The sequence below is a fragment of the Aptenodytes forsteri genome, unplaced genomic scaffold (assembly GCF_000699145.1).
Source record: "Aptenodytes forsteri isolate BGI_AS27 unplaced genomic scaffold, ASM69914v1 Scaffold83, whole genome shotgun sequence".
NCBI lineage: Eukaryota > Metazoa > Chordata > Aves > Sphenisciformes > Spheniscidae > Aptenodytes > Aptenodytes forsteri.
Window position 1 is genome coordinate 3,905,372 of NW_008795371.1, and position 22,529 is coordinate 3,927,900.

Sequence of the window (22,529 nt, forward strand, 5' to 3'; positions counted from 1 at the left end):
TTAATGTTGTGGCAAAGTAGAAGTTACTTAAATAGAAAAGTCCCCCAGATAAATTCCTGCTGTTTTGAGGAATGTCCCTCATTTCACGAAGTATTAAAAAAAAGGGAAAATCTTTTGGCCACGCTTTTCACAAAGAAATTAACATGAGTCTTCCCAAGTCAGATGATGTGGGGCTGCAAAGATCATGATTAAAAAACCCAGACAACCCTTTTTTTTTTTAAAACCATTACATTTACATCAATAAAAAATAAAACCTTAACTAACTGCAACACCACACAAAGGTAACTAAAAATAGACATTTGTACAATGTACAATAATAAAACCTTAACTACTGCAACACCACACTGGACACAAAGGTAACTAAAAATAGACATTTGTACAAAACCTTATACAAGGTGTACAAGGTTTACAAACCTTATACAAGAGCTGCCCAAACATTACTAACTATCATTAGCACTCAAGTATCTCGAGAGCAAGGACTGTTTTTTAGATACACAGATACCACACTTACAAACCAAAAATGCTAAAATACAAGCTCAAGCCTCTTTACCTTTCCCTTCTGAAGACGCCAATAATTCCTGTGTGATTTCTTCAGCCACTAGCTCTGCCACAGTTTCAGGCTGGAGATCCTGCGTGGTGATGAATGCCTGAGCTTTCCTGCATCTGTCTGGCTGATGGGACGACAGAATTGCTCGAAGCACTTTTTCAGGGTCATGGGCTGACATTTCACTGTAGGAGCAGTTCAATTCCTAAGAAACACACATACACTTAGAAAATTCTACACAGCAAAAATTCCAGTCCAGAACATACACTGACCTGCCATACATCATCTTAATGATGAGCTGATGTAAGAGGGGAGCGCGGGAGAAGCAGGCAAAACTCAGTTTCAAAAAATGCAAACATAATCCGTCCTTATATCAGTTAACAGTGCCTTCATCTGTATATCGTATCAGTTAACAGTGCCTTCATCTGTATATCTTCAGTATTAATGTTCTCCAGATCAGGATGGCATGTAAGTACTTTGTATTTGAAGTTTAATACTCACAGAGCTGTCGCCATGGACAAAGATGCTTTCCTGAACCAAATATAAACCTTAACACTTAAAATACCTAGAAGAAATACCTGCTGGTTTTATTCAGAAAAAAATAATGCTACGTTCCAACAATACGGACCATGTACCATGGAAAGGGGTTCTGTACCCTGAAAGAAGTGTTCAGCAGCACCCTCTGGAGAAGAAGCAGAGGTGGGCTGCTGGCAGTTATGAAGGTCAAGGAGCAGAGAGGCAGCAAACAACAGTCTGCTACTTCTCCTATCACTGTCTGGGTCAAACCACTTGGAACTTATTAGCCACTCCTCTGAGCAGCTTCTGGGTAAAGCGCTGCCACTGTGTGGAGCCTGCAGAGCACTTCCATGCTAAAACTTCTAAGGCAGCTGCTATCTCTTTGTCTACTTCTGGGTTGGTGTTGATTATGAAGGCATCCCACAACAAAGGCCTAAAGCAAAGTGCTAGATGAACAACATATGCTTGAAAGATTATAAAAAAGGCATATCAAAGAGACACAGGCTGAAATCTGGCTTAGTGGAATCAGAGGTAGGGGCCTGGGGAGTCTGGGAGTTGAGTTCATTTCAACACTTCATGCCTAGGAAGCATCTGGACATTTTTCCACACAAAGGCTTGGTAATTTCACCCTCTGAAGCTTGTTTCAGGCACCTGATGAGTACTTTCACCACTCTATCCTTTCCTCCACAAACTTACACAGCACAGCTTGATACAAAACACTTGTTTCTTCAATAATGTTACTAGCCACATACCTTAGAAAGTTCATATAAACAGAGAACCTGTCTGCAGTAGTTTCTTCCATGGACACATTCATCTATGAGAGCCTTCAGACTGATAACAACCTGATCATCTGGAGATGGAGCCACAATGTGCGTCCAGTCTTCTAAGCTTGATGCTGGAAACAAAAATACTATAAATTCCTTTCTCATAAAGACAGATAACACCGACAAGCCTTATACTTAGAGCAAGACTCCAGAAATCTGTAGCAAATACATAATACGTTCTCAGTCCTTGAAAACTGTGCTCTTGATACCTGTGATTTTTTTTTTTTTTAAGTTTTAGGGTACAAACAATATGACAGAACACAAATGAGCCAAAATATCCACAATAATATCTCAGATGTAAAATTCCTAAGCATAAGAGAACATAAGGGTTCAGCAGTCTTTCTGATGGCTTAGGCTTCATTTATTCTCTTCTATTCCTATTAAGCTTTATAAATGTTAGTATCAGAAAGTAATGTTCCAGCTGACAGCTTTCTCATTCAGACTTCATAAATATGCACAGAGTACTTTATATATAAACATTATCAGCCTTGCTATTAACAAGAAACACTAAACCCTTTATAATGTACAAAGAATTCAGAGAAAATATTAATTAAAGCATTTCCATGTTTCAGCTCCAGGAACACACTCAAGATTTATTAGAGTGTGTATTCTAAAAGCAGGAACATAGATGTTCAGTGCTACTTTACTGGAACAGAATTGTGAACTATAAAAAATGAACGGTTAAGAGACTATAGAAACTGTATACAGAAACACCCTGTCTGAAGCACATACAAGCAATATATATTACAAGGCTTCACATTCTTTTCACTAGAGTATTTATGAACCAAGGAGATAACCTGCTGTCAGGAAGACCTTATTTCCTGCAGAAATTTGGGGGGAAATTAACACTGTAACAAAAGAGGAAGAATCCAGTGAAACCCCAGCAATGGTACTACTTGTCAAGTGGCTGAATTGGTTAGTGTTACTTACCACTTGGGACTCTGCTTTGCTGAGATGCACTGCTTTCAGATGTCTTCTCTCTTGCTACAAGGAGAGTCTGAATATCTGTGTGTAATTTGTCTAAATCAGTCTCCCCTGAGGCCAGAGCTCTGCAATGCAATACCACTGAAACGTCTCTGTTGTAGAAATGGAAATACTGACAAACACGGCTGGCTTCATGCACACTTCCTTCATCAAGAAGGCATCCGATCAGAAACCTGAGTGATTCCTCCTCATCGTTAGCCAAGGTCTGTTGAGACTCTCTGAATGCAAGACCCTCTAGTTTTAAGTACTTTGGTGTGTTCAGAGCAGGTAGCTTTGAAAAAGAAAACTCCTTAGCTAAGTTATCAAAGGTAAGATCCCTGTTCACTACAATATGGGAGGAAAATCTCGACTTGCCTGACCCCTCATCTGTGGATAACGTTTGTTGTGCGATGCGACAAATCCAGATCTGCTTCTCTATTTCTTCTAATTTGTGCAGTGACACCGAGTCATTCTTAGCTAGCCAATGGCCAGCTAGGGTAAGCAACAAACGTCTCTCCATAATGCTGTTTATCTTCTCATGAGCTAAAGATTCAAATACCGTGTTTGCCTGATTAAAAAAAAAATCAGATGCAGCTTTGCTGGAGATTGAATTTTTAATGAAGTTGTCGTTACATTTTTTCCAGAATTCAATTCTTGTCTGGTTTTGATGCCACTGTCCAATGTCTCTTAAACGATGTAGATCTCTTAGAACCTGCAAAATTTACAAAGGTTTTAAATAACTATCTTTCCAAAAAAGAAAAATCACACTGGATGGCTAGAATACTGAAAAATTGAATTTAGATTAAGTGTCTCAATATGCAACAAATCCATCTATTTTTCTCACCAAATAAAACTGATTGTATAGCAAGTAAAAACAGTATGAGAATAAGGAAAGCTACACTGTCCTTTTCAGCCCAGCACTTATCGTCAACTTGTTTGGTGTACTTGCATTTAAAATAAAAAGCGATTTGAAGAAAAATTTGTGTTTTAGGAAGACTGAGAAGTAACATTCTCAATGTTGCCAGTAATAGGAGTATTAAGAGGTGAATATCATTATTTAACTATACTGTACCTCTTGGGTAACTACGTTGTCCACAGGCAATTCAGCTAGTGCTGCTACCTCCCGAGCCAGTGAGAACATTCCTTTCTCTTGTAGCTGCTCCAGAATTGATCTGCACTCACTCTGAAATGTCTCCACATCGTAACTGGTTAGGATGGAGCGATTAATTGATATGGAGGAATCCTTCAGGGTCTCACAGAGTGCACAGAGTTTCTTCACATAAGGGCCTGTTTTAAAAGAGTTTATAAACAATTAAAGGCAGCTGGTTTCTAAACCTGAGGAAATTCTGCTACTTATTTCAGCAGCAACCCTGCCAGAGGAGGAGTACAGATTTTGCACTCTAAAGCTTTCATGGGACTGAAAATAAGCTCTAAATCCATAACTAAAATACTTCTCTAGATAGTCTGTGCACTCCTCATCAACAGTTGCACATAATCATTCTCCCAGACTTACACAGACAATTACATTTTCACCACTGCAATTCACCATAAGGACCAACTCTGGTTATATAAATTCTTACACAAAAATAAAACAGTATGAATACACTTAAAGAAAACATTTTCAGTCACTCCAAAAACATTGTATGTGGTCTTGAGATTAAAGCAGTAATATGATCTAAGAGAGGAAGCTGTATTTACCATTGAGTAGAAGACTATCTGCTGCGGCAAACAGCTGTAAAAGCTTTCCTAATTCATATTCCGTTCTACATTGCTGCATCATCAATTCAAGAAGAACCAATGCTTGTGATTCCAACCATTGTACAGGTAATTCTGAAGCTGCTGGTTCATCTTCAGTTTTAAGCTGTGTAGATAAAGATTTTTAAGTGTTGGGGGTTTTTTTTGCAAATATGTTCTGCATTTTGGTGGGAATCACACTGGAAATGGAAGGCGTACCAGATCTGCCTCCTTTAAGAAACAATGAACTGCCATTCCCAAGGGGGCACTGATCCGTCACTGATGTGTGTTTGACTTTGATATGAAAGTAGTAAATTTTATGACAGGGTGGCCACCAATTACTCCTGATAATCATGGAAGAGATAAAAGATGCAAGAAAGACCAGAAATGGACAGATAAAATAAATTGCTAGATTAATAGCTCTTGTCATAGAGCTGTATACTTTATTGGCATATCCACTATGTGAGTGGCGCATAGGAAAGGAAACCGATCCAGCCTTAGCTTGAATTGCAGGAAGGAAAGCCACTAATGACATGGAATGTTAGTTTCCAAGGTATTCAGGGAACTAGAAAATTGTGATGGAAAGAACTGAAATAATTTGTGAAAACTTCTGTATGTGACAAACAAGGAACACTGCATGAAAACACTTTGGTCCTCTTAAAACCAACTGCTAAATCAGTGTTTCAATCAAAGTGTGTAATTCAGTTCACTGAGTCATTTTCAAAGAAAAGTCTACACAACTACCAAAACTAAAGCAATATCACAGCAATATCACAGACTTTTTCAGAAACTTTGAAACATATTCAAAAAAGTTGTCTTTCTTAAACAGATATTCCCTGTAAGTCACTTGTTTATCAGCTCAGTATTGACTTGCCCTGGTCAATAGAGAATAGAGAATATCCCACACTTACCACAAATAATTCAATTTACCAACAGTGGTCCTACTTGAGTCAATGCCAACCTTCAAACAGTAAACTGCTCACACAAGGAGGATGACATTGTATTTCAATCTGCCCATATCAACTTAAAATGATTTAGAAAAATGCATTGCGGGTTTTGAATTGTCAAAAACATTTTTCCATCAACTGCCAGCAATAAAAAGAATCTGCTGAAACCTACTGCTTCACAAATCAGCTCCTAGATAGTTCTAAGCATACCCTTTTTCATTACTTTCATATATGACATTAGATGCCTATCACATTCTAATAAGGGAAGACCTAGGCAAAGACAATTGGAGAAAATGAATTTGCTTACTTTTGTGAGACTTTCCTGAAACTTGTCCAGTTTGGTTTTAGCTTCATTGTATTTTTTACAGTTCATACATAGTTCATACATCTCCAGTATATACAGTAAAGGGGAATCCTTTAAGACACAAAAATAGGTTATAATTATTTCCTGAAAGTACCTCAATAAATGTAGAATTTGTCTTCCTCAGCACCAGAACAACAAAGTTCTCATTTATTAAAATGGCATGCAAGGTTGATATATGATCTGCAAATTTGTAATAATTGGAAGAATTTCCATGCAAAGATTTTCTTACTTGACTGGGATTTTCAGTGGATTACACCCAGGTTATCTAGGCCACAAATAGCAAGACAGAGGGGGAATCTATAGGCCATCTCCTCTCCAAGATGATTTGAGATACACTCAAGTATACCACTAAAAAGACATTACCTTACCTTTAAAAAGAGCTGAAAGCCATTTAGAAGCGTTTTACTTTTTTGCTTTCCTAAAAAGACTTTCCAGATAACTGATAGGTCATGAAGATCCCATTTGTGATTTTCTGCTGAGCTTTGAATATGGTTTGTTGCTTCAGCTCTGGTAGTATCATCCACAGTAGTAATTATCCAAACACAGAGACAATGAATAATGTTTGCATCCTGTCAAATGACAAAAATGATGGTTTTATAATAACCAGAGACAAACATCACCTCGTTATATATCACTTGGCCAAATATGTCATACTATTTACAATTACTACAAAAACAGAAAAAAAACTTGAATGTAACCTACATATCTACCATTTAACATAATTATGCACAACCATCACTTTTTAATTACTTATTCCTCTAAAAGATAAATAACTTCATCAATACTCACTTGGAAACATGCTGCTAAAACACTCAGAATGGGAGCGTGCTCTCTCAATCCTTCAGTCAAAAGGTAACATGAAGGGTTGGAGTTCCCCTGACATTGAAAAAGGATTTGAAAGAGACTATCTGCATATTTGCTCTTGAACACACTGGCAGCACTGTGTTCAGGACTCCCTGCATCAGGACACAAAAATGGTAACTTCTCCAACGCCAACATCAAGTGATCTTGTAAAATGGGAGTGAAATCTTGAAGGACAGAAATGACCTAGGAAAACAGAACCAAAAGCATCTATACAGAGTGAGATCCAAAGAGAACGAGGGGGAAGAAGGACTGAAGCACTAAATACACAGAAAAGACGAATAAAACATTCTTCAATTTGATTTTTTAGAACATTTTTGGAGACCTAGAGAGGAAAAAGTGTTCTGTAGGTATGAATTATTCTAATAAAATATTGAAGCTCATCCTTTTACATGAAGCTAAAATACCTCCTAGAGACACTCGTTTTTGTCATGTCTCTTGTACCGCTAACAGCATATCATGAAAAGTGTCTAGTTAGTTGCTGTGTATAATTACATATTTCTCTTTTCAAGAAAACAACAAAGAGATCAAAGTTAAAATCCGAGGTTTCCTAAGTATCATCTTACCTGGAATTTTCCAGTTAACTTCCTCACATTACTTTTCCCAAATTGCTTTTCATTTTTACAAATTGGTAATATTTTATTAATTTTTAAATTACGTTCAAAACCAAAAATGGAAGATTTGGATTCTCAAAAGCTTAAGTATCTTTACACAAAAATCGATGTAAGTTTTGAAAGGAAAGATGAGTGGCTTTATTAAAACTCACATTGAACATATGGTAACTCTCCAATAAAAAAAACAGTAACTAAATGATTTTAAACTTACAAACAGTATGAGTATGTCATAATTTTAACTAAATTTAAAATGAAAATTAAGTCCCTTCTTGGCAAATACTTTTGTGTCCAATTCACTTCAAAGAGACATTCAAATCACTCCTCTCTGCAAATTGTTTCCTCCACTACTGATTAATAACATCACGTAGGATTTTTCAAACAAGGAATTTTTTTCCTAATCTTCTCTTTTAATAGTTAGCTTTCATGCTCTTAGAAGTATATTATTATATCTGCTGAACAGTCAGCTCCCTCTGGAGTCAATTTCCTTTGTCTTGTGTTAGCTTTTCATATACCAAGAGGGAGAGGAAAAGTAGAAAAGTTGGGAAATCCGGCTGTAAGAGAATGGCTATCACAATCAGAGGATATCGAGCATCCTGAGACAACTTCTAACTCCCTGGAAACTAATGAGGCTTCAATTTTATATTGTCTCCACAAAGTTATATTCTCTTGTTAAAAGAATCTATTTTTTCTTTTTTTTTTTTTTTAACATCACAGAAAAAGAACATTCTTGATAAACTCTATCTTCATTTAAAATCATACACAGATAGCTTACCTCATCTGGCTGGTAGCTGTACAGCTGGATTTGGATCATGAACTGCAGCCAGTCGTTGGATTTGGCACATTCCTTTAGGTAAGATGTACTCAGTCCAGTATTATGGAGTTTACAGAACTGCATTACCAAAGACCACTGCCTTCTAGAGTCACTAGATGTCCTGCATGGAATTTAAAGAGTTTCAGCTGCAATAAACTGGTATTTATACCAGATGTTAACAATGTACAAAGTCATCACGTGCCCTGAGATCCATTGCCTGCAAATGGCAACACCAGCACTTCCACTGACTTCACTACAGATGAGGTCACATTCCACTGTGGGAGCTTCCATACTACGCTACCATACTACCACTACTTCCATACTACCACCATTCCCACCCACCAAGGCAGGTACACTGTCCTATCTTGACAATGCAGACTTTGAAAAAAAGTCAACAATCTTCACTCCTAAGCGTGCTGCAAGAGCTTTGTGGAACAGGGAGTCTAACGTGCTGACTGCACTTCCTTATTCTTGCCAATATACCTCTATTACCTCTACTATTTGAAATACTGAGACTATATTCTAAATTTAAATATTGTTGTTCAGTTTACTGCAATAAAACACACACGGATCTCTTTAATATTATCTGAATACACAAATGGTAAAATTCAGTGCTCAATCTCAATTTGCCAGCATAATCCTTTAAATCATGTTTTACTCACTTCTTTATTCCTTGACGCTCAACTGTATCCCAAAAGGCTTCTTCTAAGGAGATAAGAACTTCTGCTGCTGCTGCTTTTTCACCATTAGCCAATTTTGTTAACTTTTCAACTGTTTAAAAGAACGTATTACTATTTCTGAGATGCTATTTGGTATTAGAGTAAGGGTAGTATTTTCAAAAGTACCAGAATCAACAAGCAGAACAAATCCTATTAATGTACATGCTTCAATAACTAGGCCAAGTCTGGCACCAAAGTGGCTACATGATTTTTGAAAAAGAATTTCAACTTTCAAACCACATAACCTTTTGGCTTTTTTAAATAAGCTCTACCTATAGTTTTAAATAACATCTATGTTTTTAGAATGATGAGGAAAATATAAATAAATGCCAGTAGTTTCCTAATTGGGATAAAAAGACACCTGTGGACCTATAGTTAGAAATTCCACTTTCTAAAGTTATTCCTAGGATAAATTTAATTTCCTTACAGCTTTGAACATCTGATTTCACTGCAGCTGTAAGACAGTTTTCAAGTACGGAAGAGAAAAGAGATTTGGTAATGTCCCTTTGTTGAATCCTCTAGTTATATTATTACAACATTAGGCTGAACCTTACTAAATATTACACTGAGCTGTAGGCAGCTGTTTGACAGTGTCTATTAGATACTCCCGCAATTCTGGCTGCATGTCATATTACAGTCTTCCTGCTTTATTTGGTATGCTAGGTTCAAAATGCACCTTCAAAATTAGTAAGAAGCAGGAATAAAAGAAGAGCAAAATTCTTAGCTCTTCAAAGGACAGGATGCTTTTACTGCATTCCTGAGAAGTTAGGCACCATCTTTCAATCCATCTCTGCTTCTCTTCCCAATAAATACATAGTACCCTATTTTAAAACAAACAAAAGACACCCTTACCCAAAGATTCTCTTATTTGATTGTGCTGAGATTCTTCATTCCTAGTTCTGTAGCTGAAAATCATGTTTGCAACTTTAATATCGACCCTGAGTTTGAGGCTGTCGAGACTGAGCAATTCTAGGAAACACACACAGGCTGCTCCTACTGAAGGTACACTGAAGAAAGAAAGAGCTAAAATATAGGCTTCATTTCCTGCTTGCTGAATCCTGAAACAAAAAGAACACTGGTTAACATGTATGATTTTTAACCAATTTTCAAACACAAATATTCCCCATGTAAACAAGTACCTACAAGGTTTATTAAACTCACAGACTTTATTAGCATGAAAGGTATTTACAAACCAAAAGTTTCATATTTATGAAAAAATGTAGGTATGAGAATAAAGCCTCACACATGATAACTACACACTTTGCAATTTAATAAACTTTAACAAAAACTAAAGCCAATGCATTTGATATTATAATTAATAAAAAACACCTGTCAGCAGTTTTAGTGCAAAAAGTCCCATTGCAGAGTTTACAATCCAAGCACTGCAGCATCAAGGACCTGAAACTGATCTGCGGATTGCGCTAAGCCAAAAAGGTACCCTAAAGGGTTCTACAGTGGCTGGTTTATTGGTTATCTGAGATTTTTTCCAGAGTAGTAACTGGAAAAACCGTGCATGCTTGACTGTCTTTTAAACTACTAAGTACTTCAGTCTACATTAACATATGTTTTCCTTTTTGCCCAAATCTTATCTGTTTACACAAGAGAAACTGATTTGTATAGAAATGATGAAAAGAAACAAAGTGACTAATACACAAACAAGACATTCTAGAAACAAAGTGATTTGTTCTGATGTAACTGCTACTAACTTGGAATATACTTAATAGTAAATTTAATATATTCAAGCAAGATGTGTAATTTGATTGTATCCTTTTGAACACATCATTTTGAAGCTTCAGCCAGAAAATTTAATTCCTTCAATCTCCAGTACATTATTTGTCTTATTAATTTAACTAAAGAAGTGTCATCCTTGGGAAATGTCAAAGAAAAGGGGCATCTTTTTTTCTACAAAGCGATCTAGAGGCTCAGGTCCCTAGAAGAAAAGCCTACCTGTGTTTGACATGACTGGAACATTTTTCATTCCTTGCTTTCATTGTGCAGATTTTACTTAGGTAACTCAAAATAAAGCTCACCTTCTTTTAGGTGATATTTTATTTCTATCCTACTCGATGCTAGACTGAATAGACTCCTAGGACACCTAAAATTTCAAGTGATGCAATGCACACCACTTGTTTGCTGTTGGGGAGGATTAATGTGCTAGATTGTAACTTCAACAGAACTATCCAACTATCATTTCTGAGAAGACTTACAACTGTTTGGGGGATTTGCTCTTTACTAACTGCTGGACCAAAAATGTACCAAAAGCAAATGATGGACGTCCATGGTGCAAATAGTACAAAAAATCCAGTCGTTCCATTATAGCATATTTGTTCACCAGTTCAGGGGATGAAAAATGAGGAAAGTCACTTGATGCATCTAGAAAGAATATCATCATTTTTATGAGCTGATAAACAGTTGGATTAAACATTGAAAATGGCTTTCAGCCACAAATGAGATGACAATCAAATATCTCTCCTCTTGTTCTAATTCAAATCTCAGCATACCCAAACCCCACTGAAATTCCAATTCTCGTCGTAAAATCGGAACTCTAGATCACTTCTTAGGCCTTCAACTTGCTTTTAAAAGAAAATACTGCTTTTCTATCTCATAATACATGTAGAAAAAATTCCATCTGTGAAGAGCTTAATGGAAAAAGTTAACCTATCTACACTTCAATTTCAAAACAAAATTTTAGTAAATTACACTATTTTTTTTTGTAGAAGAAATGGCCTTTTGAATAAGTTTATCTGCCAAATCATTCCACTGGAAAGTATTTTATCCTAGGTGCTCAGGCTAGAAAAGCATGTAAAACTTGAAAGTAACATACCTGATACAGCAAGAGTATTTGTTGACTGCCAGCCAAATAATTTAGTGGGATCAAAGGGCACTAATGACTGAAAGATTAAAACCAAAATATATTGAGACAGCTTAAGATTTTCACATCAGACCAGACTATAGAATATTTAGGGAGCTATAGCAGCAGACAGTCAGGAATGGCCTGTGCTGCTATCAAGCAGTGATGTATCTTGTGCATTTCTCTCTCAAAGGTACATATTTATCTACTCTGTAGGATCAGAACGCAAACAAGTGCAAAGAAAGGCTTAGACTTTGGTCTAAGGAAATAGGGAAAGAACACGCTTAAGTATTTTGCTAAACTGTGATCTTAGCAAAGTTAACACTGTCCTAATAATGAATAATTTGTAGCATTTCTTCCAACTTTATCTCATACCACAGATCTGAAGTAAAAGACATTTGCCCAGAAATGTGTCATGACGTGCCATGAGACACTACCCTTTAATTTTAAATTTCAATTTCCCTTAGACAATTCAAAACATTTTAATTTTTGTAATACTAAACAACCTGCCCACTGAACACTGCAAGAATACCACTTCTCTGACATTCCAGGACTGCTGAAGTTAAACACTGCAGATGTCTTTACATGTCTGGGGGGGCGGGGGGAAGCCAAACTCACAATATTTAGATACTATTTAAAAAAAATGTTCAGAATAAAGCTATAAACTTTAGCTCCAAATTAAGGATTCCAACATATGGTCCCACCCTCCAGGCTTTAGCTGAAAACAAGCTTCTCTTAGTTTATTTTTGTTCTGCACTACCGAGAAGCATTTTGTGTACCTGAACAAGATGGTAGAGAGAGATGTCAGGTGGCAAAATTCCATGAGAAGTACACGGGGGAAAGAGAGCAGCTTTGAGTTTGGGGTAAGGAGTCAAGGCCATTTTTAAGAGCTGTGGATCAACTTTCTTTAGAGGTTTTTCCATATCTTCATTCTGAAACACCTACATTGCAAGGAAGCAAAATTACTTCATTAGGAAGAAGAAAGTGCATTAAGATAATAATAAAACAATCTCTGAATGCGCCAAACAAACTACCTCATGGGAATTTGGTATACGGTGACAACACAGAAAGTATAATTTTTTCCTGTAATATCCTTTTAAGTTATGTTAGACATATCTTCAACACTACCTGATGTTTTAGGTTACTGTGCTATGTATCAAAAAGCTATCTGTATTAATAACTTCTGTTCCAACATGTGGTTCACCGAACATTTTTCTTTTAAAAGTACAATCATTCATAATGTGCTTTTTGATCTCTATAGCACAATGCAACTGGTTAACAGAATGTAACCAGTAAGCCGAAGTTTTTGATATGTGTCCAGATTTTCGGCCTTTAAAAATAAAAATATGGAAGCTGAATAACACCTGTACAGATCCAAGCAGAAAAGCAGTCCAGTTATCCATTGCTTCATTTACTTAAAAACTACAAATGACTACAAAAGGGGATAGCTGTCTAACAAATACAGGCACACCATTTTAAAAGTTTATTGAAAATATTTTTCCAAACTAAAAGTATTTGAGGAACACAAGTGCCTATAAACACTTTCAGCTGTAACTGTTATGAAGGAGTTAAATACTCAAACTCACAGCCACTGTGCCTTGCTATTTCTAAATCATGTAACCTTGAACCGCTCTTCATTTGGTCAACACTGAAACACGGAACACCAAAAACAGATTTTTATATGAGAAGAAATTATATGATGGCATTAGCATATTTATTTTTATTTTGAGTTTTCAACACCGTGTGAGAACTTCACCAAAAGCTTATCAACTATTTGTTGCACACAGTACCTGATCAATACCTCCAGGTGCATACATTGTAGTAGCAAGTGCTAATAGTGTACGTCCTTCCAGGAGCATGCTACTCACACTGGCTTGATTACTAGGAATCAAGATCTGAGCATTTGCTAGACTAGCCTGAAAAATCATCTTTGGATCTTCAAAGAAAAAAAGTGAGATTTAATTTCATGCAAAAACAATATTAAATCATTAAATCATGCATTAAAACTGTTCTACGACTATGAAAAATGAATTTTCTATTTTTTGTTGTTAATAGTAATTTTTCTCAATTTACTGATAAATACAGTTGAGCTGTTCTAAATTTTACCAAGCTTTCCCCAGTTTCAAACCACAGTTTTACCTACACAGATTGATTTGGATTGAGTGCCACAGTTTAGCATTGTATTGCTTCAATTCTTTATTGTACACTGGTCACACTTTCCGAAAAAACTTCACTTGGGCTTATTGTTATTATTTGTTAATGTGTGCCTGTACAAAAGATGAAATGTTTTTTAAAAAAGTGAAATGAGTTAAGGGCACAAATTCTACTGATTTTCAATGACAGTAACAAAAAAACCCCAAACACATAATCCAAGGGGCAGAGAAGTCAAAATGCACCACAAGAACCAGAGGAAGCTTTAATTTTAATAGCGTATGCATTTCATTATGAATTCTTCTGTTCAACCTGTTGGGAACATAATCAAATTGGAGGTAATGATGATCGTACACAAAATAATTCTCATGTATCTACAGCCTCCAAATCTTTATGTACAGTTTAAATAGGAATTATAATCCACATTTTAGAGACGAGGATGCACCACAAGAACCAGAGGAAGCTTTAATTTTAATAGCGTATGCATTTCATTATGAATTCTTCTGTTCAACCTGTTGGGAACATAATCAAATTGGAGGTAATGATGATCGTACACAAAATAATTCTCATGTATCTACAGCCTCCAAATCTTTATGTACAGTTTAAATAGGAATTATAATCCACATTTTAGAGACGAGGAGCTGATGCACGTGTAAATGATTTGCCACGGTCAAAAAACAGTTTGCAACAGAGCAGAGAATTAAATCCAGCTGTGCCAAATACTCAGCTAGCAGAATAAACATCGGACCACCTCCTGAGCGAGGCCAGACTCCTACCTCGTGGATTACTGGCAACCCCTCGACACTGCACAAGGAATTCAAACCAGGGATGTGCTTCATGCAATTCCTTGTTATCCAAAATAGGGCAATTTGAAGGAGTTAAACTGGAAATAAGACGAGTAGTAGCACAGTGAAAATACAGTATTTGTGACCATCCTCTGCCCCAAAATAACACTGCATTAAAAATTAAGAGCATCTGACTTGGTGTTACAGTGACTTATTTCATCCATTCTTATGAAAGAGTCAAATCACATCACCCTTCTCTACAAGATGTACAGCTTTAGCTTGGTATAGCATCTCTGACAGTTCTTTTCTTTAAGATTATGTTTCTGTGCTTGCTTGCTTCCGAAAATCAAAGTAATAGTTTCTAGACCTGACAAGCCCAAACACTTTCCAAAGAAGGGACTTGACTCACAAATACCACTCTGAATAGTCTAAATATGTTATGCAAACTAAAATTGATTATACAAACAAACAAAAAACCAAAAAAAGATTTGTTCGTTTTTTTCTGGTCCACTTTTACCTTCTTAATAATTACACTGTTAGATTGGAGTTACAGCTAAGAAATTTTAACTGCAAAGTATTCATTAAGTGGAAAGTATTCATATAGTTCCAATACCTAATATTGCTTTCTCCTTCAAATCCCAACTAATCCTAATTTAGGTGGAACCAGCAATTTCTTTATTTGTGAACGTATCAAGAATGAACTCATACTTGTGCTCAAGTGAGAAAGTTTCTGAAGAACAAGTTGTCTTGGTTCATTTAAGATTGTATTGATTATAACATTATACTAATTACAACTGTAATTGTTTCCTTTGATGACTGACACACAAATTAATATTGACAAGACAATCTGAATCAAGCTTCAAAACACGGCATGAAACCTAACGCACTGCCCCACAGTTTTTCATTAAATGACACTGTTGTGACCCAAGCAGTCTTTCTCGCCAAACAGGAAGGGTCGAGGAAAACTCTTACTGCCAACTATTAAAATTGTGATTCATTATTTAAATCTGCATGAGATTTGAGGGATGAAAAGCATCCATACCTGTAATAGTCCAAGTAAGTGTATAACAGATGCTGCAAATTATGTTCTAAACAGTGAAGGACAAAACGAGCATGGAAGTCCAAACCACTTGCAGCATTGCATTTTGGAACAGGGTGAGGATTTTGCAGCACTCCCCCAAGGTAAGACAGTCTTTGGAGCAGAAGTTCAAAATCTTCCAACTCAGAACAGACAAAAATTCCATTTCTATCAGAAAAGAGGAAGAACATACACACTGATTAGACAGTCATCCCTCTAACAAGTTCTGAAGGGTGTTTTCAGTTCAAAATTACAAAGCAGACCTTTCCTCCTCGGGGATTACTTCACTACTGAGGCAAACACAACGTGCCAAAATACGTTTGATGGTGCTCAAACAGTATTGTAGTTACTACAGCTCACTGCAGAGAACGAGGCGTGAGGAGTGAAATGCTATGTGTTTAGAATTTTCTCCCTTGCATTAAAATGGGCATCAGGAATACCACCGCTATGAAAGATCAAAGGGCTGATAGAGGATTTGTATTGCTCTCATGTTTCTTACTGTTTTCAGATAACAGAAAGTGCAAGTACAAGACTAAAATTAAATTTATTAATGGATTTATGCCATTTCAAAAAAGGGCACTAAATACAATATAAAAATTAATACCTATCAAAGATTTTATTAACATGTACTTCTATAACTATCTGATTTAGGCTTCGCATAAGAGAGAAAGTCAGTATAATGCATTAAGGGCACATACCTAGCCAGCTTGTTTAATATATCATTTCTCATATAGCTACTACATAACATGTTCCGGTCAATAATGTCTGGAGTAAGAGGGGGCCAGTTAGCTTGTCCACACAAAGTCTGGTTGGGCTCAGATTCTTCAATCCATGAAGAAATACTAAGCCAATCATGCTGGGCTGTCAAGTGCATCCAAAGAACCTCAGGATTACATGTCTTGAGTTCTGTGTTTCAAAAAGACAAACTGATGAAACTGGCACAAACACACACTACTTGGGGAAATACGGACATTTCTTTATACGTGTACATATTTTTAATGAACGGTTGCAAATATGATGCTGAGATTAAGTATACTGTTACAGCTTGTTAGAGCTTTATGTTGGAAAAGCTAAATGTAATACTACAGTGTAATAAGCATTACAGAACGTAGCAGAGTATGACATTTACAAGTGGCCATACATTAGACAAGCCCTTTCAGCTAGTTCCAAATTTTCCTCTACAGGAAAAACACAGATCCCTGCCAGAATGCAACAGGATGAAAACACATTGTTTACCTATTTTCACTGACAAAAAATAAGTGACCTACTGTGGTAGCACACAACTTTAGTTATATCAGTGCCAATCCTACACAATTGCAATATACTACGTCAAAGACAGATTTTTAATTCACAATTTCTTTTAAGTCCTTAGTACCAGAATACTTGCCTTGGCGTGGTTTTCTGGGGAGAAGAATCATTTCCTGAATAAGCTCATCCCACCACTGAGCCCAGTTAAACATCACTCTGACTCTCCTATTGTGAACCCGATGTCTATCACAATTCAACAATGAGTCTAGAACAGCTGTATGTCTGAAAAAGTCTTGTTCCTTTCTCCAGTTCTTGAAACTGCAATGAAGTATTGCATTAGTACTCTGTTAAAAAACAGTCCACAATCTAACAAAGAGAAGATGATAAAAGGGTCAACAGATTTTGCTAGTCCATTTTGAAGAGAGTTCTGGAAGTGGTAGAGGGACTTACTTCAGCTAAAAGTTTGAGAGTGCGTATCAGAGCAATGAGCAAAGAATTACCTCATTTTTCCAAAACTGACACAGCAAATGGTAAGTATCGTAACGTTTTTACAATTATTTAACTGTAAAATTATTTTTCTAGGTTACTTTAGTTTGCTATATTATGGATATTGTATATCAAAAACAGAGCAAACATTCCATCTGAACATGTTTCATTTGATTAATAATTCTAATAATATCATTTGTTATTAAAAATACTTCATTTACGGTGATGATGACATGAACAGAAGACCTCTGTTACACTGATGACAGTACGTCATGACTTAGTCTAGAAAGAACACGACAGCAATTGTTACATTAATGAGAAAAGTAATCAGTTCCCACACTGACCCTTGTTTCTGCAAATGAAGACCAGCGTGAAATTAATGAAATTATAGAAGACTGTATTTGTTAGTGCAGTAAATCATATGGAATGTAGAAACCAGCATATTTTAAATCATATTAATGTTATTAATTAATAATTAAAACTGATAACCCACATTACCTGGAAAGAGATTGAATCTCTTTATGTTCTTGGAAGGATTCCGAGTAAAAGCTTTCAACCTGATGCACAAAGTCTATCATTTTCTTCTCCTTTTCAGAAAAATAATTTTCTTCTCGTAAAACTTTCACCTTTAATTCAAATTAAAGTATTACCTCCAATTACAATTTTTATCTACTTGTAATATATTAAAGTTGTAAATGATCCTGTAAGTGTAAAGAATTAACCAACTGTAGGAAAAAACACTGGAAGCATTGAGGTCAATACACTTAAATTACAAGAGGGCCAGGACTTCATACTGTGTGCAAGCAGATGATAACTAGATCAGAGCCAGAAAAAAGAAATGACACTTTAACCCATTTTTAGTTTAACTGCAAATTCAAAAGAACATCATTGGCATGTCAATGACATGCTTCAGCAACTACATTGCAAGGATGCAGGGACAAAACCCGTTTGTTCCCATTCTGAAAGTGTGTTCAATACAACGCTTGCTCTCAGCATAAATACACATCAGACTTCAGACCTGAGAACATCAGCTAGACAAAAAAAGCCTTTTCTACACTTACCAACAAATCTCGTACATGTTTATCAACTGTGTAGAAACATATCTTATGCAATTCCTTCTTCACATCAAAGCCCTAACAAAAAAGAAGATACTCATTGTATGCAAACTGCACAAATGCAGCTGTACATTGATAGAATAAATGCACCTTTCTTTCCAAAGCACACAGCCTTTTACAATCACGCTTGTGATACTCGCTTCACCAGTTACTAAACGTGTCATAACAACCCAGCAATCTGCGTGATCTCTAGCATGTCTGGATATAAATTGTGTACCCTTGAACACCTGACTTGCCAGAATCACCTTTACACTTTGCTGATCATGACATCAGTCAATACACATTCATAAATAGGTTCCCTCAGCATTCTGAAGGCATTAGTCATCAAAGCAGTTCTTTAAAACAAGTTAATTTTCATTGTAATACATGTATGTGGTAGAATCAATACATCCATAAGACACCTAAATGCTCCCCATACTCTTAGCATTCATTTATTTCGTTAGTCGTAAAGAAGTGTTAAGAACTATCAGCATGCTTACTGAACACCTCTCACCATATTTCTTAAAAGTTCTGAGGCCTCTCTGGTATTGTCCTTCAGAAGACGGTCATAGACCAGATTCAAACCTGTCTGAATAAATTCTTGAAGACTTTGAGCAGGATGCTGATGCCTTCGGAAGAAGGTCTGGGCCTCTGGCATTTTGTTGCTCAAGATGGCCTCAGCAATGACTTCCTAAAAGGGGGAAAAAAAGGGAACAAACTGATCTCATTGATATTCAGTGTTACTCTCTTTATAATTCCTATATTGATTTTTTTCCCCAATAGCTTAAAGACATTTCCATATTAATAATTTCCTTAAATATATTTAATAAGAATAGTAAAAAATGGATTACTCATTTTTACCTCTGGTGTCAGTTTTTCCCACGTGTGGCTTTCTTCTAATGCAGGTAGGTCTTCATCAAGATCACTTCCTGTGTGTACCGTATTTATTTGTGGTCGAGGATATTTTCTGAGAAATTTTCGAAGTTTAATAATGTAATCAGTTAAAATATCTGCACCCTTCTGCAGGAATTCATCAGGTTCTGTCAAGAGCATCCAAGATATCAGTTAAACAGAAACGAACAATACAGCATTTTTAATGCTTAGCAACGTTGAATGCATTCTCCTGACTAATAAACAGAACACACCTCAGACAAAAGAGCACATCAGCTCTGTATTGCAATTTGACCTGTACAGGTACTGATAGTGTCCACCGCTCTCAGCATACTGTCAGGATACAGTCACAATCCTACCAGTGCTCCAGAGAGGTCCCCCTGTCCTCACTGATGTGTTTGCCCCTTCAGGGACAAGTAAACGAGAACTGAAATTTTTTATTAATCCAACCAATTATTAGTCAGATAAGTCCCATTTAAAACGCAGGGACTTTTAAACATAAAGTAAGAAACATGTAGTAAGAAACAAAGACTACTAAAAATCATGTAGAAAAAAATTATTAAGAATAACAGTTAATGGTCTGCACCTTTTAGTATCAGAAGAAATCAGGTCTGCTTTAACATGAATAGCCTGTTGGTCCACAGACTAAAAAGTGTCACTGAGACAGCAATTCAGAGCCAAGCAGCTGGACAGCACACTGTACGTTGGGACATGTCACCCTACTCTCCACCGTTTTCTCTAGCAAAACAAAATTGTCCTCTGGAATTCTGTCGTTTTAATACTTCACTAGTATACCAGCTGTTACTCTATTCTTGTACCTTTTAGGCTGTAGTTCGAACAGCAACATTTCAGCAACTGTGCCAGCGTCAGCAGTCATGCATTGCCACATCCCATTTGCAACCCCCATCAGACACTGCTGCTTGCTTCTCTGCCACCCCTCAGGTTATACTGGGATGTGTGACTATGTTGCCACGCAGTATATCAGACTGGGAAGTGCTCCAGATAAAAAATAACCTGGTAGGCTATTTTTTCAGCTGTATCAGTTTCTTAAACTAGTCTATTCCATTCCACAGCCACATAAAAATTTGTGCCAGAATATTTCAAGTGGCAGCACTGAGAAAAGAACAAGCAGCTGAGGGCTAAACTCAAGCCATTTAACTGCACTACCATCATGTATCCAGCAATAGCCTGAAAGTCCCATTCCGCCATTCTTACGCATCCCAAAACAATCCTGTTGACAGTATCCTGTCTGATCTGAGAGCCTGATCATAGTTGTTTGGGCTAACACAGATACTGTATTCAGATTAATTTCTCGTGTTTCCCCTTAAATAACATCTTTCATTCACTTAACTCTAGCACTTTTTTTTTTGTTAATTCTAGGCAAATTTAAGCTTTTAATTAAAAAAATTAGTTGTTCTTACTTACCTAAACAATGACACATTACATTACTACATATGATTCAAAATGAGTAGTCTTACCCTCTGTGTGCACAAAAATTTCTTCAAGTTGCTTGCTAAGGAAAGTCAACGTGAGGTTTAGCAGCTGCTCAGAAAAGTGTTTACTGTGAGGCTCCATATCATTTTCTTTGATCGCTGAGCAAAGCAAGTTTAAAGCTGGCCTCAGCTCTTCCAAATCTGCAATATTTACATAAAAAGTTAAAACATCTGCATTCTACCCTATGACTGATCACATAAATTTAAAATTTAAGTTAAAAGTCATAAAGGTATGCTACAAAAATCTTCTAAAATGTGTCAAACAATATACGTAACATGCTTTGCCTTCACATCAAAATACTTATAATACGTATGCCAATATCAGAACACAACAAAAAACTCCACACATTATGCACCATTTCTCTCTTATTTTCCAGAAGTAGAGAAGTTGCAATATAGAATCATCCAAACATACAAGAGCACAGGCAATTAAATCTGTTTTTACAAACACAGTCATAAACAGAAAGGCCATTTAAATTTAATTTAATTTAATTTAATGTCAACCTCCGCGTAGCTGAAAGTATTTCACTTACTTTTCAGGTAAGACTGGGATGCGCCATCAGTAGACTGTTCAGGTCCAGAGCAGGGTGCAGACAGATTGAAAAGACTTTCCTTGCTTTTTAAAAATAAGTCTACTGTGTCTAGTTGACGATTTTCCAAACCTGCCTAGACAAACATGCAGTAGAACAATTATGAACATATTCTAAAAATATATATTATATGCTTACTGCTAGTATTTTTACTTCATACTCAGTGACAAAGTATACATGCAGAAAAAAAGAAATTTAAACTATGTGTGCAACACCTGTAGCCTGATATAACAAGGTGACCTGTTCAGTAACTGCCATGCTCCTTTAATACGCTTTGCAGAAACCCTGCCCCGTATCTTCAGAGACAAAATGTTAATTCAGCAATTACAGAGTTTGATTTGGGATATAAGGTTAAGTACTGTGAGAATCAGGACTTTGAATAAGCTTACAGCAACTGAACATCGCTGTGACCCTCCCCCCATCAACTCACTTTCCATCACACCCTTCAAATAAAACCAAAAGAACCCTACCAAATGTCTTCATCTAAGCTCCCTCCCTCCAACCACAACTGAAAACATAGACTGACAGTGTACTGAATGATGGTGTGGACAGACTGTTACAGAGTCCCAGACTTCTGGAACAGTATTTTTTTTAAACAAGGATCTCTGTCATCTAAAGGTAGAACTAGAGCACTGGAAAACTGCAGAGACACAAGGAGATTTGTTTTGTGGTCTGGTACATTAAAAATATTTTATCACCTATTGTTATGGGATACCAAGCAACATTTGGTCGCTTTAAGTTCTCCTCTTGGCTTTACAAGAACGGTATGATAAAAACAAAAATCTAGTTCCAAGCACTTATTTTAATATTTGACATTTTGCAAGAGAAAAAAAACTGCCACAGAAATTGTCAAAAATGCTTTTGGATCCAATTAAGAGGGATTTTTGAGCACTGCTTAGTTTAAAATTTTTTTTTTTTTTTTTAATGTGTGTTAAATGTTGCTTTTTTAGTTCTTTCCACCACTT

General features: G+C 36.3%; 1 protein-coding gene across 1 annotated transcript in view; it reads right to left on the reverse strand.

Annotated features, from left to right (window-relative positions):
* SPG11 (spastic paraplegia 11 (autosomal recessive)) overlaps nt 1-22,529 on the reverse strand; it is a 35,881-nt gene that overhangs the window by 7,311 nt on the left and 6,041 nt on the right. The window contains 25 exon segments of the mRNA XM_009280394.2: nt 551-749; nt 1,813-1,955; nt 2,815-3,559; nt 3,920-4,134; nt 4,546-4,708; nt 5,836-5,943; nt 6,261-6,461; nt 6,682-6,939; nt 8,140-8,299; nt 8,841-8,949; nt 9,750-9,955; nt 11,105-11,270; nt 11,722-11,788; nt 12,528-12,689; nt 13,539-13,684; nt 14,676-14,782; nt 15,727-15,930; nt 16,461-16,668; nt 17,150-17,328; nt 17,995-18,122; nt 18,558-18,629; nt 19,105-19,281; nt 19,452-19,630; nt 20,960-21,115; nt 21,508-21,640. Coding sequence (XP_009278669.2) covers nt 551-749; nt 1,813-1,955; nt 2,815-3,559; nt 3,920-4,134; nt 4,546-4,708; nt 5,836-5,943; nt 6,261-6,461; nt 6,682-6,939; nt 8,140-8,299; nt 8,841-8,949; nt 9,750-9,955; nt 11,105-11,270; nt 11,722-11,788; nt 12,528-12,689; nt 13,539-13,684; nt 14,676-14,782; nt 15,727-15,930; nt 16,461-16,668; nt 17,150-17,328; nt 17,995-18,122; nt 18,558-18,629; nt 19,105-19,281; nt 19,452-19,630; nt 20,960-21,115; nt 21,508-21,640 — 4,591 coding nt within the window.